The 20246-nt window shown below is 44.9% G+C and overlaps 1 protein-coding gene across 4 annotated transcripts in view; it reads left to right on the forward strand.

Annotated features, from left to right (window-relative positions):
• The window catches only part of SASH1 (SAM and SH3 domain containing 1), a gene marked incomplete at its 5' end in the record, with an annotated part of 187854 nt that overhangs the window by 140266 nt on the left and 27342 nt on the right, over positions 1 to 20246 (forward strand). For 2 of the 4 annotated variants that reach the window (XM_082668753.1, XM_082668751.1), the window contains 2 exons: positions 11536 to 11668; positions 16912 to 17258. In XM_082668753.1, the coding sequence (XP_082524879.1) occupies positions 11536 to 11668; positions 16912 to 17258 (480 nt within the window). Of the gene's footprint in view, positions 1 to 6428; positions 6804 to 11535; positions 11669 to 16911; positions 17745 to 20246 lie in introns of those variants that run through there. The other 2 variants (XM_082668752.1, XM_082668750.1) reach the window with 2 other exon arrangements.

Here is a 20246-nt window from a genome sequence, read left to right on the forward strand (position 1 = left end):
ATAAAAGTAATGTGACTTTGCAAACACCACCCAGTCTCTTGGGAGACGTAGCGCTTCTGGGATGAAAACTTCCATCAGCTCCAGAAACTAGAGCCTCAAAAGCATATGTAATTGCCCTACTTGGCAGTCCTGTTCTGAATCATCCTTTTTCCATGGCACGGGCTATGTGAGAATCGAATACACTTGGGAATGAGGGGGGTTGGTGTTTTGCTTTAGTCGTCAGTGTGCCTGACACCATAGATTTGTTTTGGGTAACACTCCCCCACTCTTTACAGAGGCACCTGTAGAGTTAGTTGTTGACTACCTTCCCCTAACTTCTTTTTTATCTCAACTCACCTATTTTATATGACCAGTGGGGTTCTCTGACCTATGGGCAGGGTGACATCATCTCAAGCAGTAAAATCTGTAAAAAAGATTTTTACAGAGTGAAGGGGAAGTCGGTTCTTTTTCCTCCACTTAACCTCTCACCTCCCCCAACTCCTTTCAGGAGAAGGAAAGGCATTTTCTCTGCTTCGTGGAAACTTGCAGAATTGGGACGAGTGTGCTTACTTGTTATTCAAGTCTCCCTAGACGTGGCTGTAGGACTCCTGAGGTCTTATATTTTCTCATTCCTTATAGGGAAAGTAGCAACATTATTTGGGGGTGATTAAAAGCAGTTCAGAGTTCATGAGTTTTAAGAAAAAGAATAGAGTTTCTTGTGGAATGTAGCATCCCTTTGCTGTTCCTTTGGTTTTGTAGTTAGTTTTTTAAACAGTTTCTTTAAGTGAATTAAGTGCTGACAAGCCTTTGCCTATAGGGGATGGTAACATTACCTCAAATTCTCACATACTTTTTACAAGTATGAGTATCATGTAATTATCTTCTCCTCCTCCTTCTTCTTCAAATCTGGTGACAACTAGTTAATTTTGAAACTGCCAGAGAGATTATTTCAGTGTTACACTGTACCTCTGGGAGAAGAATGGAATTTCATCTTTTTTTCCATATGCTGACAAAAATCTCCTAATTTCAGAGGGCAATGATGTCACCAGCTAATGAGCAAAATATTTCTTACTAAACAGATGAGTCCTCCCCTGACTCCTTTGTGAAATAAGGGAAAAAAACCCACAGTGTGTTTCATAGTTGATATAGTTACTGCATTCATAAACACTTTTTAAAGTAATTCTAACTTCTTCAAAGAGTGAAACAAATTTTTCTCTAAACACAAAGAATCACACATTAACCTGATGGCTGTGATCGGGAGGCCCCGGCCACAGCCGGACAGGGATGCCTGGTAGCTGATCTTGAACGTACCCAGCCGGAGCCAATAAGCTGCCCCCAAGGTAGGGACTGACCTTGAATGCATCACTTCTTGGACCAGTGGAGGGAGATCAGGCATGTTGGAGAGATTATGAAATCAAGCTTGGAGAAGAGGAGGGCCGTGAAGCTGTTGTTGATTGGTGTCACATGCTGTTTATAAGGGCGGCAGCAGCAGCTGAACTCTTCTCTGACCGTCCAGATAGGCAAGCATCTAAGGTCAGCAGGAGCCATGTAAACACGGGACTTCTGGGCTCACATAGGGACACGGAAATGCCCCCAAAGCCATGGCAAGTGCCCGTCCCCTCACTGAAGCATGTCTCAGTTTCCCCAGCCAGAGGTGATTTCACCCACTTCTGAATCCCTGTAGCTCTTTGTTCCTCTTACCCATTTATCACAGTTGACTTACATTAATCATATTTCTGAACTTCTCTTGGGGCATCTCTACCCCCAGACTTCTAGATTATAAGCTTTGTAAGTCCAGGTGAAGCCACCTTACTCACATTGCTATTCCTGCTTCTTCCTAATGCCTCGAATCAGTACATCCCTCCATTGATTTCAATCAGGAAGTATCTATTTATCGCAGATATAGATATGATCTTTAATTGTCTCATTGGGAAAGAATATTGTAATGTTCAGTGTTGGCAGTTGTGTGAAGAAATAGGTGCTCTTTTTGTACTACTTGTGAGATTTTAAAATAATACAGTGTTTCTTCTGAGCACACTGTTATTAATATGTATCAAAAGACTTAACGATATGCCCATTCTTCACCCATCAGTTCAACAATCTAATCATTTATTCTAAAGAAAGAATGTATTAGATGCATTAGAAATTTTACCACAGTGTTCATCGGAGTATATTTTACAATATTGAAAAATTGGAAACATGCGCATGTCCAATGATTGAGGATAGTATTTAAGTAAAGTATGGTGTACTTCTGTGTCTGAATACTATTGAATCATTAATGTATTGTCATATTTTATTTTTTGAACATGTGTTGATGTGGGGAAATGTTCAAAACATATTAATTTTTAAAAGCAAGTTATAAAACAGTTTGAACAGTGTACATTGAGGGCCCCAGGGTTTCTCTAAAGGAAACATTAAGAGGCAGCAGTGTGGCTTAGAGGGTCACAATTATAAGTGGGCACTTTGTTTCTATTTACACCTGTGTTCATTTGAGGGAGGCTTTGGGGACCTTGATCGTAACTGTGGGGCGGGGGGTGGAACAGCTAAAGATCACAAGGCCATCCTTTTTTTGTTTAAAAAAAAGTAACATAAAAGTGTATTGTGTGTGTGTGCGTGCGTGTGTGTATGAAGATATAAACCAAAATATTACTAATTTTTCTGATTAGGAAGATATGAGTATTTCCTTTCTCTTTTTTTCTGTATCTGCATTTTCCAAAATTTCTAATTAAAAATATATCTTGTGTTAGTAGGAATAAACAATAAATGTTACTGAAACGCAGACAGAGGAATGGAAATGACAGTGCTCTTTGGCCTCTTGAAGTTCAGTGAAGGGCTAGTAATACTGCGATCATGTATTGAGCTAAGTCCTAAGAGAACGTTTGTTAGGTTGCTTTACAGCCACCTGGCCTAAGGAAGATGAGGAGGAAAGCCAGGAAGGCTTTCCAGAGGAGGTGACACACGAACTGAATCTTTTTTTTTTTTGGCTGTGTTGGGTCTTCGTTGCTGCGCGCGGGCTTTCTCTAGTTGCGGGGCGGGGGGGCTACTCTTCGTTGCGTTGCGCGGGCTTCTCATTGCGGTGGCTTCTCTTTGTTGCAGGCTCTAGGTGCGCGGGCTCAGTAGTTGCGGCACATGGGCTTCGTTGCTCCGCAGCATGTGGGATCTTCCCGGACCAGGGCTCGAACCCGTGTCCCCTGCATTGGTAGGCGGATTCTTAACCACTGCGCCACCAAGGAAGTCCTGAACCGAATCTTGAAGGATGAGTAGGAGCTAGGGAAGTAGATGGGGGTGGACAGAGATCTTCCCCAAAGAGGAATCCTCAAGTGCAGAGGTGTGCAGACACGTGAGAGATGGGGTATCTGAGATGATGTGAGGAAGTCGCAGTATGAGAACCAGGTGCTGTGAGAGGCTGTTTCCACATAGTGTCTGCATAGCTGAGCGTAACGTGCAGAGAAACTGGAAGTAAGTGCTCTGAGCACGCAGTCCTGCTTTTCACAATATGGCCCTTGGACTTTGCTCTGAGGACCTAATGGATAGTTGCTTAGAGTGGGAATGAGATGCTCAAATCTGTCCTCTGAAAATTTGCATACTTACTATGTGGTGGGTAGTTCAAGTCCACTACCCAGTGAACAAGACCAGCGATGCTCTTCCTTTGTGAAGTTGATCTGCCCTGTTGCCACCTTCCCTCCACCGAGAAGCGTCGCAGGGTGGCCTGGACCAGGCTAGTCTTTTGAATATCCCGCAGTTTACTCAGATACACAGCAAGGGCTGGGAGCTGTGGGGCTGAAGAGTCTCAGCTTCTTCATTCTACGTGCATTATTTGCTGCAGGCCCACTGGTGCACTGGGCACCCCGCTTATAAGGAGGGGAGCGGACATGGTCCCTGTCCCTGTGGTGTCTCCTGTCTTCTGAAGGAGAAGCCCTTGTTGGGTGCCCGTGTGGCTCCCTACATGGAGTGTCTCCATAAACACCTGGCTCCTCTGAGAGTGGCAGCAGCGACAGTTAAAAAGGGGGGTAAAGGGACTTCCCTGGCGGTCCAGTAGTTGAGATTTTGAGCTTCCACTGCAGGGGGCTCAGGTTTGATCTCTGGTTGGGGAACTAACATCCTGCATGCCGCTTGGTGCAGCCAAAAATAAGGGGGGCTGGGCAGGAGGAGAGACCACCGGGAGGCCAAGCAGGTCCTTCCCTGCACCCGCCTCACAAAACCTGGCTCTTGACTTGAGGACACGGGGAGGGGGAAGGGTAAGCTGTGACAAAGCGAGAGAGTGGCATGGACACATATACACTACCAAACGTAAGGTAGATAGCTGGTGGGAAGCAGCCGCATAGCACAGGGAGATCAGCTCGGTGCTTTGTGACCACCTAGAGGGGTGGGATAGGGTGGGTGGGAGGGAGGGAGACGCAAGATGGAAGAGATATGGGGACATATGTATAACTGATTCACTTTGTTATAAAGCAGAACTAACACACCATTGTAAAGCAATTATACTCCAATAAAGATGTAAAAACAACAACAGCCTGGCTCTTGAGGCCCAGCTCCCTCGATCTCACACTGTAGAGGTTTCAGGACCTTCCAGGCTCCAGGCCTCACAGTTAAGGTCTCCTTTCATTTTCTCAAAGGACCCTAAGAGGCTTGTCACTGCCTGTTTTATAAATGAGAGTTCACAAGTGGCATAAAGGAGACCTCAGCCTATGTCTGCAGGATTCCAGAGTTCTGGCTCCGAATCCTGCCCAGAATCTTCTGTGTATCTGAACAACCTGTTCAGACTCACCCTCAAATGTTGGCCATTATCACTTGCTTTCATGTGTTTTTGCTACTTACATGGCACCTAAAACAGCAGTTTGCAAGAATTAAAATCTCTCTTGTTTGAATTCCCATCAGTAATCGAGGGAATGCAGATGTAATCATCACTTACCAAGCTCCAAGCTCCAGTGGTCGATTATACTCAATTATATACAAAATTCGTAAAACATCAACACTTTAACACAAATGTTATTAGATGAAGTTTACGTGGAGGAACACTAAGACCCGTAGGAGTAGAGTGATTTGCTGGAGGACTTGGAAATTAATGCCCGGCTGCTCTAGCTCCAGAGTCTGTGAGTATTTCCCCACTGTCTTTGGGGCATGCACATTTTCTTAGTTTTCATGAAGTAACAAAGAAATTCAAGTGCGACTTCTACTGACAGTCTTAAGGAATTCTCAGCCCAGTGATGCACGCAGTGTGGTTCTCAGTCTTGGGTGAAGGAAGCCCGGGTGGAGTTAGGGTGTTGCAGGAGCAGAACCGTGAAGTGTCACAATCTTCCTCTGCCGTTTACTGTCTGTGAAATGAGATCATGTGTGCAGATACCCAGCAGAGTGCCTGGGAATCGTGAGCATTTGATAAATACGGGTGATTGAAGTCCCACATTGGGAAAGCGCTGCCACCACTTGGGGCACATGTGGGTCCTCAGATGGCAGTGTGGAAGGGAGCGGATGTGAAACCAGAGAGGGCATCAGGGAATGGCTTTGCGAAATGGGAAACAGACAATATAGGGAAGGTGTGGCGAACCATTGTGGGGAGAAATAATAGGAAATTCGATAAATGATGGGAGGAGACATTTTGGGGGCAGAAAAATTGAGGGAAAGGGAATTTCATGAGGAGTGAGAGATGCCAAAGGGATGAAGGAGAGCAGGACAGGTGCCCAGGAAAAGAGGATGAGCTCTGGCCATCTGGGATACCCCAGGATCTCTGCTATGTGATATCCTACTAAGAGAGGGGCTCTCGCATAGTACATAAATAAAGACCCACACAGTGAGAGGCACCTAGGAGTGGGTAGCTTGGACTACACAATGGGAATACATGACTTACCCCCCTGAATGAATTTAGCCCTGGAAATAGACATACAACCTGTGTCACGGAAACTTCACATGGGTTTTCAGTCCTGCCTTTTTAGATGGTGTTCTGTTTAAGTAACAATGTGATGTCGCTCCCTAGACAGCCCTGAGAAAATTAAATGACCATCTAGTGACAGAGTCCCCGTGCTTACATTTTAGAATCCAAGAGAACTCAGCTGCTCTGAAGTGATCGTTGAAACAATTTGGTTAAGACAGTTTTAGAAGCATCAGTGAAGGGGACCTACATTTACTCTAGTGGTTAAAATAGAAAAGAAAAAAAAAATACGAAGCGGGAGAGAGACAGAAAGTGACAGCTTTAGGAGAAAACCACAATCATAAGTTTTAATTCAGGAATTTCAAAAATAGCCCTTGGAAGGTGTCTATTTTCAATTGCGACGACTCCCTTCAGGGGGTGTTGGGAAGACTATCTGCAAAAAAGATCTCTTTTCAGTTCAGTCACTCGTGAGGGTGAGTCCTTGTCCCGGATTTGCTGAGATTCTCGCGTTCTTTTTTTTCTTTCTCTGGAATTCCATAGACAGTAATTAAGGAACTGGAGGCCAGCGGGAGGTCAGGGAGCCTTCGTCAGTGAAAACGGGGATTGTTTGCCACGTACAACACTCCCTTTTTTCCTTGTGGTGAATAGGAGATTTGCTTAGAGCTGATGACTTCTGCCTTTCTTACAAGTTATGCAGTTAGCGAGGAACTGGGGGATCAGGCCACAAGCAGCTAATTGAAACCAGTGTCTTCACTTTCTTCTCCTCCGGATCGTAAGCTGTGCCGGCAGAGCCGCCCGATCATGTAACTTCCAGGGAGTATGTTCGAGGAGTGCCTCACCATCACTTTGAGATTCCAGAGGTGGCAAGCGGGAGTGAAGACGCGCTCGGAGTGGGGAGGGGGCGGGGGTCCCGGACGAGCTCAGAATCACCCCTGAGGCCTGCTCAATGCCGAAGCCGGTAAGTTCGCTGGACACGCTTCACGTGAAGGGGGAAATGTGCTTTCCGTCGCTTCAAGGAAAAGCTTTTTAATTGTTCCCGGCTATGATGCTTCCGTCTTTCCTATCCAAATTCCTCTAGATTCATCCTTCTTCCCTTGTTTACTTCCCTACCTTATAACCCAGAGCATTCTTTCCTAGCTTGCTCACCCGATACTAAGGCATAGCTTTTGGAGGAGAGGAGTGAATATTATTTTGAGAATAAAGCGGGCATGCGAGGGGTTCGGTGTACGTGGGGCTGGGAGCTTAGTTGCCACTTGTGGAGGCTTCTCGTGCGGAAGACTTGGTTTCGGGCAGCTTTGCACACGGCTTTTCATAAACCTACCACTGGTTTCCTTCTCTTAACTTGAAGGTTAACGCCATCGACGTCGTGTGAATTTCACAGGCGAATATCTCGCCAATTTCAGAATACTTTTCAGAAGTGCATAAATATAGTGTTCCCGAGCATAGTTCCGGGGCGAGATAAGTTAACTTAGTCGGGACAGCATGCTACGTGTTTGGAGCTGGGGAAGCAGGCTGAGTAACTGTGTTTCTGCAAAAGGCACAGCTGTAATCCTGTGCTCAGCAAGGTCTCCAGCAGTCCCCAAAAGGGTTCTAGTTGCTCCTTGCAAGTTCAGTTTAATCTGTATCACAGCACGTTACTCCTGTGCCTGCGCGACTGTGCCACGCAGCTTTTGGAAAGCATTTGTTCTGGCACATCATGATTTGCAAGAACTGTTTGTTACAAGGTCAGGGGCGAGTGAAGCATCTGTTCCCGACCTGCAGTGACAGGCTTCAGTTGGACAGTAAGGGGATGCTTTGCTCCCTCCAGCACACACATTTTTGTGTCTACAGATGCTATTAATTGTGTTCCCTTTTTTCTGATTATCCTCAATGTAGCTGTGTTATAAAAAGTTCTCCACGCTGGCTCCGTGTCTTTCCCATTAGAACATTGCAGATGTGTCAGGGACGCACATGTTCCAAAAGAAGCCGAGAAGGAGGGAGGCTCCACCCTCCGTCACAAGCCAAAAGGGCCCCATAGGCTCCTCCTCATTCAGCAGCCTGGCAGGCGAATTGTGTACTCTCTCTTTAAAGCAGCTATAGTTTTGTGCCTTGGCTTGGTCAATTTGTTATGGTTTAAAACTGTGGAGCCAGCTGTCTGCAATCTGATGTAATGTTGCCATGGAAACCAGAAATGAAACACTTAAGCATTCACCACAGAATTACTACATATAGCATTAGCCAAAGTAATTAAAAGTTGAGCCATATGGGCTTTCTGGTGGAAAAATATGCAATAGAGAGGCTGGAAATTAAATGTTTCTATTTACAGTATTGTAAATCCACATCCTTTGGTGGGGTAAATCGGTTGCCTTTTCTACTACAGGTTTGGAGGTGGGGGGTTTTATACAGATGATTGAGTTTTCACCTTCTAATTTAGAAGCTGGTCAAACTAAAGTTTATCTTAGCACTCTGACCTGGGCTAGGACAGGGAGGGGAAGAGATGCCATCTTGTGTTTGAATGTATATAAACATACAGTGTTATTTTTTTCATTGTAGTTTATTTAAAACCTGTTTTATAATAACTCGGAGTCTATTTCTTGGAATCAATCATTCATTTTATATACATTGCAGATTTCCCTCATCTTCTACAAAGTTCCCCTAGGTGTGAGGCTTTCCTTTATATACCCATATCTGTTTCTTAATTTTAAAAAATTCTCACACTCCCATCTCACACATGTATGGGGGGGTGTATTTTCTGAATAAAAAGACAAGTCTTTTCTTCAGCATTTGGGAAGTGGCACATGCTTATTTAAAAGGAGAGACGTGAAATGAGGAATTTAAGCTTTACTCCCTAGTTTAAAAGGAAACTGCATGCCGTTTACGGAGTCTTTATGTTGAAACAGCTGGAGAGAATTTTTTAAAGGCAAATATTTCACAACTCTTTTTCCTCTGGACTCAGAAGGAAGTGAGAAGTCAACACCTCTCTCAATAAAAAGCATCCTTGGGATACACTGTTCAACTACCTGCAGTGACTTCCGGGCTCACTTAAGAGGAGATTTTCTATTTTTAAAATGATAATAAGATATATATATATATATATATATATCTTGAATGACTTTGGTTTTATCCTACATGTCTCTTCATATAAACTGTGCTGCATCTATCTCATCTAGTGTTCAGAAACATGCTAATGCAAAGAAAGTTACTGGTTGCTATGATTTGTGATTTGTCAGTGGCAAACACCTCCAGACTTTTAGTTTTTTTAAAGAAAAAGAAAAATGACACTAACTCAAAGTTCTAAAGAGTTCTTGTTCCTCAAAAATAGATGGAACATGTGAAAGCAATTAAATAAGTACCTGGAATATGTTCTTTTTCGCCCCAGTGAATCTGGGGCAGAGGAAGGTAGGATGGTGGGGCATGGGGTGGGGTAGGGGAGGGCATTGCCTTTAAATCTGCTGTCCTGGTTCAACTGTTTCGATTTTTCCCTGAAAAGCTCTTTCCGGTGGTCTGCTTCCTACAAGTGATTTGTGTCTTCGGTGGACTCAAGATTTTTGTAGTACTCCTTTCCGGGTCCCATTTCTCTTTTTACTTCCCCCCAGTCCCCATGCACACCACCACCAGCAACCCCCAGGCTAGGTATGAGTGATCTTCATCCTGTGATGCAGCTTCCTGGAACTTATTTATGGACAACCTGTGCTTATTTCATTCTCACTTGACTTCAGAATTTTTTAACGTGAGGGTTATAGATGGTCTAGATTTGTAGGTACAGAAGCTTTCTGTAATCAAGTGTCGACTCTTCTATTAGAAGTACTTGACTCTCGAGATACATCAAGAAGGCAGAATGTTTTTCAGTGTTTATGTGTAATTCCATGCACTGTGGTTTTGTTCAGGTGCTGATTACCCAGAATGAGGGCTAACCAAGTTCTCATTCCTCTGGTTGACCACTCTGACCATTCCATCGCAAACCAACAATTCATCCAAGAAAAAGTAAAATTCAAATCAGACAATTGCCATTATGTAGTAGAAGCTGTACTTATTATTTTAATTTGTTACATTTTAAGATTTAGACCAAATGCCTTAAGCCTGATTACCAGCATGCAATGTATCCTCCTTCCCCTGTTATCTGGGCGTCGATTTCTGCTCTTCATTACCAGGTAACCAGCAGTTAACCTTAATTCTGAAATGTGTATGCAATATTTTACCTAGGACCTTTAAAGAAATTGGACATTGACATACTTCACAGAAGGGAAGCCTGAGAAATACCCCTGTCCCGATGACTGGCCATTCATGGGTTGTAATAATTATTCTTTAGCGAGTTAATGGTTTGCTTATAATTTTGCAGTGAGAAAGTGCAATGGCTCCAGTGCTGGGAACTCCAGGGCGAGGACAGAGGCCATGATATGGGTCGTATCTCCCTTACGCAGGGCCAGAGTGCTACAGAAATACTTGTGGACTCACAGCAGGCACTATTTTTTTCTGCCTAAGTAATTAATATAATCCCTACCTCATTTCCTCTTGAACTGTTCTCTGCTAACTCTTGCTTACCTATTTAGTTTCTATAAAATTGGGATTAATGAGAGTATTTCTTGGAGGGGGGAGTTCTCCTTATTAGGCTCGTGTTCGGAGATGTGGTTTGTTTTTGGTTAGAGGCATTTCTCTCCGGACTCTGTCAGTGAACTAGGTTGGAGGAGATGGAGAGAAGGCTGTTGGCAGGATGCGCGGGGTGAACTGGAGCCGCTCCGAGCGGCCTGGGCTCTGTGGACGCTGCGCACTTCCGCCGGGCTCTGCGCTCCTGGGGATACCTGCGCGCCAGGCCCGGGCAGCTCATCCACTGAGTTGGAGACTCTGTTTCACATTTTGAACAGATAAAACAGAGGAAGCTGCATGTTGAATGTTGAAGCTAACTTGGAAACGAGACCCGCATTTTGTTCACAAGGAAAGGATTGTTTTTCGCTTGGGTCACTGCTGCAGAGAGACTTTTTTCTCTCTCTCTCTCTGTAATGTTTGATACTTGAGGGAAAACAGCTGGACTGAGCATACTTGAATCACTGCAGAACGAAATGGGATGCTGGGGAATATGGACAGGACTGTATGGCTGAAAAGGTCAGCTTTTTCCCTTGTCCCTCGTGGAGGAATGCGGGGCCTGTCCCCATGCTCGCCTTGTGAGCTCTCGGAAGGAGCTGGGAGAGGCTGAAGGAGGGATGGCTGAGATGTGGCAGACGGTCCTCACAGATGGGACCGAAGATGGCTTTCTGCATCTCTTCCGTTTTCCTGCCCTGCTGTTTTTGATTTTCGGGGAGGACTGGAACAAGTCAACAGAATTTGGGTTTGGAGAAGTAGTCGATGACCACGTTAAACAGCGAGTCCTGATGGGCCAGACAGAGAGCCTGGCCCAAACCACAGCAGTGTAACTGGAATTACAGGGCCGGGCTAGGAGAGCATCCTGCCCGAGTTCTCTGAAGGAGACCCGGAATTCATTGAGACAAATGCACCACATGCCGGGCCAGGGCATCGGTGTGTGTTGTGGTGCCTAGGACCTAATTCTCCACCAAATTAGACCTTAAGATGATGATACGTGTTGCTCCAAGAACCTGTGGGGCAGCTTTGTCGGTGCCCCAAGTTCAGCTGCAGAGCTGCCCAGAGTTCAGACTGGCAGTGAGGCGGAGCTGCACCGGGCAATTATCTGATTAACTTTTCCTTTGTTTCTTTGACAGTCAAGAGAACAGTCGGATGATGAGACGGAAGAGTCGGTGAAGTTTAAGAGGTTACACAAGCTGGTAAACTCCACTCGCAGAGTGAGAAAGAAACTAATCAGGGTGGAAGAAATGAAGAAGCCCAGCCCTGAAGGTAAAAAAGCAAACTCCACCCCGCTGATTCCAAAGTCAATCATTTGGGGTCCGTCTGTCGGTAGAAAATATGAAAGTAGAAAATGGCTTGAGTTCCGGCTGAGGCTGGCGGAGGGAGAATTCGGGTCTGCAGGTGAGCAGGGCAACGCTCAGTACCTTCTGGGACGAAGGATCCTGGCGTCCAGCATTCCAGGGGCTTAGTTATTTCAGCATTACAAAGAGGGGAAATGGCTAGCGTATGACAATGAAATCTTCTCAAGATGTGGTTCGGCTTTCATTTTGACCTTACACCATTTTATATAAACTTTATTTTATATCACCTTCTGAGCATAAGCCTCTGCTCCCAAAAGGATGGTGGTTCTAACCCTGTGAATTTAGTCCAAAGTTAATATGCCTCCATCTCAAACATCTAACAGACGAGGCACTTAATGTCCTTTCAGATCTCTGAGGGATGATTTGTTCTTCCTGTAAACAGTCTCAAGTCTCGGTTCCAATGAGGCTTTAAGGACCTCGCATTCTACGTGGATTCTTAAGAGCTAGATCCCTGGCTAAGCCACTTGTCAGAGGAAGCAATAATATCGAAAGGGGCATGAGCTTGGATTTATTGCAATGAATAGTTAACCTTTGAAGTGCAATTATGACAGTTTGAATCTCAACCGTGTCCATCTTTCTTATTGTTAGTAAAGTGTGTTTGCAGCATCTTGTAAAATTCTTGCAAAAAGTTACAATAAAAGAGTAAGATTTCCTGTTTGGAAAACAATTAGTGAATTGAAGGAAGTACTGGAAAGAATTTTTTTTTTTTTAAAGCACATTACTTGTTGAAGTGTCACATCTACATTGCAAGGAAGTTCAAAATTTTAACATGTAGGTTTAAAAAATATCATTATAGAGGCTTTTTCGTTGTACATAAATCAAACCTTGGAAGGAACTGAATTCCCCTTTATTTAAATAGATGAGGGTTTCTTGTTGTTATTACTGCTGTTCTTAAAATTTTTGTTTGATGTAATTATCAGTTTAAATCCCCTGGAGGAATACTGAAGGTGAGGGGGTAACTGTGGGAAAGTGGAGCTAAAAAGGGAAAAGAAAAGAGGAGAGAGACAGAGGAACAGAGGGAGAGACAGAGGGAGAGAGACTCTATCTGCTTCACGGCCAGTTTCATAAACTTAGAGCTGTGTTTAGTTCCAGGGTTTCATCTGGGTGTCTTTTGCATGGTAATTCCGGGTGCAATGCTGATTTACATTTGGCTGTTTTAATACCTGCCTGTCTGTCATGATTTCACAGGACAGAATATAGCCTGACTTCCTCTCCCCGTGGCAGCTCTTACTGAAATCACACACAGTGTCGTTTGGTAATATTAAGTAGAACCATATGGAAGAGCCATCATTCAACCTTGGGAGTGTTGCATTTTTAAAACAAACCTCGTGCATGCTTGCCAAAGTTAAATCTCATATATCATGCATAGATTGGTGGGTCTTGTCCATAAATGAGATAAATGGGAGCAGTACCTGGTCCTGGGCCTACCACCCAGGAGCCCCTTCGTATGCGATCGTCATATGTGTTGGGGCAGCCTTTCCACTAGAATAACACTCATAAAAATGCAGAAATGTTCTCATTTGTATATTTATGTCAGAGTAAATCAATTCAACTGTCTCTGAGAGACATAGTTGAAAAAATGGGGAAATATACCCAAAGAGGTAGCTGTAGGGTAAAAAGTAATAACTATACGGACTTTTAGCTCTGAACTTTGATTCATCTTGATATGAATTAGGTGTCCTAGACGGAAGATGGATTTAGTGAGTTTGAATCCCCAGTGACACGTCTGGTGTCTGGGGAGCTGGGGTGCTATTGACCAGGCTTGCCATTGGCACCAGGAGAGGCCCCAGGTGTGTGTGCAGCTGAGGTCATCCACTGCAGGCTGCCCCCAGCACCGTGCTAGATGAGAACGCCTCCATCCCGTGCATGGTAGAACGTTCTGCGGTTCCTCAGCAGCAACAGAACCGATGCTGATACAGAGAGGCCACCCTGGCACCTGCTTTGCAAAGCTGGAGAGATTCATACGCCCAACAACCCCTCCTCCTGCCCCTGGGCCTTCAAAGAGCTGATCCTTTTGACTTCCCTCATGCCTGTGCCAATACTAAGTTGTCTGAATAATAATGAGCATTTACGGAGAGCCTTCTGTGCGCCAGCCACTTTCCTGAACACTTTAGATTTTATGTTCCTGTTAATATGTCATCTTCAGAACAGCCACCAGAGGCAGGCACTAATACTACCCTCATTTCACAAATAAAGAAACTCCGACAGACACAAAGAGGGGAAGTAATTTACTCATGGTCACCGAGCCAGCTGGCCGGAGACCCGGAGTTAACGTCTGAGCAGCCTGACTCCTCTACCTCCTGGGTCTGTACTCTGCTCCCACCCCATCTCTCACCCCCCAGCTCTGGAGTCTTGGAAAAGCCAGGAGAGTTACAATCCATCACCCAGTCTTACCCTTGTAACTTGAGTTGCAAGTCCTTATCTGGGGCGTGCATGACCTTAGACAATATGAACTTGTAGGCCAGGGCGGCGCCCTTCATCCAGCCATTTCTGTGTCTTCTACCCAAAGCTGATAGCCACCCACTCTCTTCCCTCATTTCTCCAGTTCATCTGTAACCTGCTAATGAATCATTAGCTTTTGTACAGTGCTTTTCGGCTTATGAAGTACCTTCACATCTCTTTTCATTTAATTTTATCCTCTCAATAACCTTATAATAGATACTAATAAAATAGGTAGGCAGTGGGAATTCCCTGACTGTCCAGTTTGAGTTCAATACCTGGTCGGGGAACTAAGATCCCACAAGCCTCATGGCACAGCCGAAAAAATAAATAAAATAAAATAAAATAAAATAAAATAGGTAGGCATTATTCCAGGTGAGGAAACAGACTCGGAGAGATGAAATAATTGCCCACACTCATGGAGGTGGTGAGTAGCAGAGCCAGGGCTGGAATCTAGGGCATCAATCTGCATCCTTGGCATTCAGCCATCCTATCTCCTGACTCCTTCCTCTGGTCAGAATCACCTTCCCTTCCGTATTCTGATCTCAGCTGAGCAAGAAGCAAATCACACGCCAAATGATGATGGAATGAGAGCATCTTGATTGTCGTACTTTTGACTTGATACTTGTACTTTCAAGTCAGAGGTGAATGGGAGAAGTAATGCTCTAAACCCAAGGAATCCAGTCTGGGCTGGGATTTCAGGCCTGGGTCAGGCACAGGCAGAAGAACCTCATGTACCCCATGAGGACTGCCCTCAGCACGGGCTGAGGTGGCCTCTTTGGAAGCATTTGCCATGTTTCCCTCCAAACTCTTTACCAGATGCCGACGTGCCAGAACCAGGAAGTAGAGCTACATACATCACAGGCATGTGTGAACCAGCTGGTCCCAAACTCAAATGTGACACCGAAGTATTGGAATCTCTGATGACAACACCAAATATAGAATCCAGAAAATTTCCAGACCACTGCTGAGTGACAGGTCCTTAACTTCCCCAAGGCCCCTTAAGACTGTGCGTAAATGAGGGCCTTTGCACACCTCTCTGGACACCTGGGCTAAATATGAAGTCATGATCTGTGATTGGACTACTTTTAGAGAAAAGTCCTCTGTTGGGCTGCCCCTGCCACCAGGCTATGCCTCTCAGCCCCATCGCTTCATCCCTGGAAGTGGAGGGTAGACTGTATCCGGAAGAGGTTGCCATTTTTACTTCCAGTAACGTAAGGACCCTTGGTCTTCAGTCCATATTAGGTGTCCTGAGGAAGGAGTGGGAGACATTCACGATGTGTGCACACTGCTTCTGGTCCGGCCAGTATTCGTCAGAACCACAGACCCTGCTTTTAAACTCCCTTGAAAGATCCGGGAATAATTCTTGAGTGAATATATTTGTGCTGCAGATGATGGAGAACTTTGGACCAGATATAATTTTGAATCTCCCTCCCCACCACCATCTCCTTGACATCAAAGTCAACCTTGGGTTATATTTAATAGCAGCAGGTCCTTTTTATATTTGTAACTGTAATTCCCATCATTTGGAAAACTAAGAAACTTCTGGAATTTTAAAGGCCTGCTACCAGTCGCTCATCTTTTGCTCCTCTGGAGCGAGCCACCCTCTCCCTTCGTCTTTGACATTTAACCACTCACTGGGACCCTCATCCCAGGTGGTGTATTTAGTGCCATCCGTCTGTTCCAAGGAACTTGGTGCTTTTTCCCCTTCACAATTCAGCTGGCACAAAGCTGCAGTGCTCAGAAGTTTCCTTATAATTAAAGGGACACAGCCAGTTAGGATCACTACACCCAGAGTTTGACCTACTTCTTTTCTCACAGATGTTCACATAACACATGCAGAAAAGAACTCAATTTTCCTGCCAGCAAGTCCAAACCTTTCCACTGGTCTCTGGAAGTCTTGGCTGGATACCTGCCTCCAGTGATGGCTTGAAGAGCTGGAATCCTTGAGAAGAAATGGAACACTCCATGGGGCTGCTTGCGTGTCCAGGCCCTTAAATGCCCTTGCTGCTTTGTAGCAGGGCCTGCGTTGATGGGAATGTCTGTCTTGGTCCCCCAGCTCCGCAACTTTTTGTGTTTGGCTTATCAAGTGGGGACCGTTTGTCAGTTGCATTTGCAATCTACGACCCTTTATGGCGTTTCCTCACCCAGACTTCTCCCTTGGTGACTTAATTACTTAAATGGCATATGTATCAATAAAAAAAATTACTGTCAGCCACATGGCATTCATCACACTCTGACTATAAAAAGCCAACCAGACTCAACAGGAGAGCCTTTCAGAAGGGAGAACGATTGATTCCTAGCTTCTGAGGATTGCACTTGCAAACTGGGAAGGATAATTATCGTTAAATGCTAAGGAATATTGTGTTATGGATGGGCTTCGAGTGTCCAAATGCCATTTTTAATAGGTCTGTTAAGGTGTTTGGTCTACAAAGATATTGAGAGGAGGAGGAGAAATCGCATCTGAAACCTTTTAACATTAAGCCTGTGTGAAACCATTATTTGCTCAGTTTCTTTTCTTTTTTATGTGCATTTATTTAAGCAGGAGCTGGGTTTCTGGAGGGTAAGTGATTGTGGGGAGGGGCATCACTGCTGTCGCCGCATGGTTTAGCTTATTTTTTGCAGGGTTGGGGGTCTAAAGGCAAATCTGTGAGAGGACGCAAAGGTTTGTTGACAGGAACCCGTGACTGTGTCTGTGTTGATTCCCTCCAGGCGGGGAGGAACAGGTGTTTGAGAGTTCCCCGGTCCCGGATGAAAGGTCTGCCCTGTACTCTGGAGTGCACAAGAAGCCATTTTTCTTCGATGCCTCTCCTGAGAAACCTCCAGAAGATGATTCAGACTCTCTCACCACTTCTCCATCATCCAGCAGCCTGGACACCTGGGGTGCCGGCCGGAAGCTGGTCAAAACCTTCAGCAAAGGAGAGAGCCGGGGCCTGATCAAGCCCCCCAAGAAGATGGGGACGTTCTTCTCCTACCCAGAAGACGACAAGGCCCAGAAGGTGTCCCGCTCCCTCACCGAGGGGGAGATGAAGAAGGGTCTCGGGTCCCTGAGCCACGGGGTAAGTACCGATGGTGTTTGCTTCTACGACAGCCACCGTCGCCGGCACCACCTCCTAGTGTCCCTAGAGGAGGTTCAGAGCGTCCGGAAGCAGATCCGCTTGAAGAAAACGGATACTAATTATTCCTGTTCTAGAGCTTTCCTCTGCCAGCGTCCCTCTAGAAAAGGCATCAACAGCACCACCTGCGACCTGCAGCTGCTCCGGCAGAAACCCAAAGGGGGCGGGGTCAGTGGCGGCCCCGGCAGGAGGGTGCGCGGGCGCCCCTCCGTCAGCGAGTTCAATGTCACGTACGTGGTGGAGCGCAGCCTGTACAGCCACCTGAACCTGACCCAGCTAGTGCGTCCTGCCTCAGACAGGACCCTGAGCAAGGCCGAGAAGCAGGACCTGAGACGGTGCTTGCTGGAGGAGGAGGAGACCAGGAGGAAGTGGGCCGCCACGGTGGACCGCTGTACCAAAAGGGTTCTCTTGAGAATCCGCCAGAAGTCCGTGAGTCACAAAGACGGTCATGGGGACGGCCTTGTCATTTCTGTGATGTGCAGTCAAGCATTATGGCCTTTCTTGCGTGCAGGCTGGCGTCCTCCCTGCTCTTCTCGTGCTCTGTCCCTCCATCACCTCCATTCCTACCCCCACTTTCCTTGAGGAATGGCTTCTCCCTCTTTCCCATTTGTCCTCTTGCCAGTTGAAGCTGTTTGAGTTTTAATTTAAAACTAAACATTGAAGCTGATCCAGAGAAGGGCTCTCAGGGTACAGGGGTGGGGTCTGGCCTCCTTCTAGAAGTGGCTGTCTTGAGTCGCAGCCATCATGTCACTTGGCCTCAAGGAAGCTGATTCAAAACAGAAGGAAGTTTTGCCCTTAAGAGAGATGTTTCTTCTCTCAGTGAGTTAAAACAGTAGGAACTAGCTCACGGTAGATTGCCACCATCATCATTGCCAATTTGGTGATTCGAAAAAACACTGTAAGGTGCTTTCTTTTATTACTAGGGGCAGACGGAAAGTTCTCAAATCTAAAAGGAAAGAAAAATTAGAGCTCTTTTGTTTTACTTAAGTATATTTGATGTGCTTATCTTTTTTAAACAAAAGGATCAACGTTTGGAAATGTCCTCCACTGCCCCATAGATTATTCTGTACATAGCAAGGAATAAAGTACTTACTTTCAAATAATGAAATGGTCTTCAATTTTATTACTGAATTATTAGAGACCTAGTAAAATTTATTTTCAGGGCAAGACTTATATTGAACTGGAGAACATAGGGATTTCCCCCCTGAAATTCCCACCCAACTTTTAGTTTGCACAAGAGCCCATATAAAATGGCACAGGGTGTGGAGGAACTGTGCACTTCCTGGCCCCTGGCGCCCTGCTTAATCCACTTGGGTCTGCTGGCCTGTCCCCTTTTATAGGTCTGAAGGAGTAGACTGTACTGCCACCTCCCATGATGGCTTCTCCCAGAGTTCCTTCACATTTGTAACATGTTCTTGCCCAGACGGTTGCTGTAATTTAAATTCATTCAATCAAGTTCTGCTTTTGGGGTCAATGCCCTCCTTAAAGGATGCTTAGGTCCGTACCAGCCCTTAGGTTTTCCAAATATTCCCATGTGTTGACTTTCTTGCTCGATCTCCACTTTTTTCACATTCTTATAAATCTTGCAGCACTTTTAATATTATCAGTTAACAGCTTTTCCTCTGGCTCTTTGTCATGGCAACAGCCTCGGTTGGTTTTGTTTTTGTTGTAAAATAACAGTTCTTTGTTATTATTTCTTGTTGTCACTCCTTCATTTCTGACCCACAGATCTTTTGGGAAATACCTGTGGCTACCTAGTCTTGGTATAATTTGTTTTTTACCTTCCGAGGTGTTCTGCCTAGTTCATCTGCCTCTCTACCTTTGGACATGACCTTGATAGAACAGATCCACCTCTTCTGTGTAAATTGATGACTCAGCCCCATGGGTTTAAATCATGCAATACTGAGAATTTTTCCGGTTGAGTGCCTTGAGCTGCTCATGTATCCCTTATATTATTTATTGCCAGGTTAATGATATAACTTCATCAGGACCTTCTCTCTAGAAGTTATATTTCTAAGATTTGTGCCATTGTGGGCCCTTGTGTGCACATTGTGAGCCAGTGATTAATTCTTCACTGACGTTTGAGTATGGACATTTGGACAAGCTTGATTTCACGTACCAATTCCACCCCCTGTATAAGTGGCACTCTGTAACCTCTATCCCCAGTACCAGCCTGAGGCTGGGTATTTTTAAAGTACTGTGAATTTGAGGCAGTACTGGACAGTTTTAATACTTGCTGAAATACGTGTTCAGTGCTAAATCAGAAATTTGTACATACCGTTTCTTGTAAGTATAATTGTACAATCAAGAAAACAAAATTTAATTTTCTAGTTATTCAGAGAACATAGGGGAATGTAAGTTCTTTTTCTTTTGGCCGCCCTGTGCAACATGTTGGGATCTTAGTTCCCCGACCAGGGATCGAACCTGTGCCCCCTGCAGTGGAAGCTCGGCGTGTTAACCACCGGACCACCAGGGAGGTCCCAGAATATAAGTGTTTTAACAACAGAAGAGGGTTTTTTGTTTTTCTGGTTTTTTTTAAGGGATTAAAATAATTTCTTTACTTGGTTTACTTAAAAATTGTTTTCCTTTCTTCTTGTCATATATCTCTTTCATTTTATTCAAAAGTATAGTTTCCTTTACTCTTCAACCTTGATCTTTTTGTCTTTCAAAAAATGCCATATTTGCTTGATGAAACCTCAGGGAAATGACAATGCTTTGTACTCACTGGAAACGGTCGCTTGTTTTCCTTTTTATTTGGTCATTCAATTTTTGTTTGGGGAAACAGACATGCATGACATTTTGGAATTTTGTCCATTAAAAAAAAAAAATCCAAACCCCCCCAAAACGTGTTTTCAGCTGCATGACCATTCCATTGACTGGTACTTCTCATCCACAAGCATCTATCTAAAATGTTCTTGTAATTATCCGTAC

The sequence above is a fragment of the Grampus griseus genome, assembly GCF_964374135.1.
Source record: "Grampus griseus genome assembly, chromosome: 13".
In the NCBI taxonomy this organism is placed as follows: Eukaryota; Metazoa; Chordata; class Mammalia; order Artiodactyla; family Delphinidae; genus Grampus; species Grampus griseus.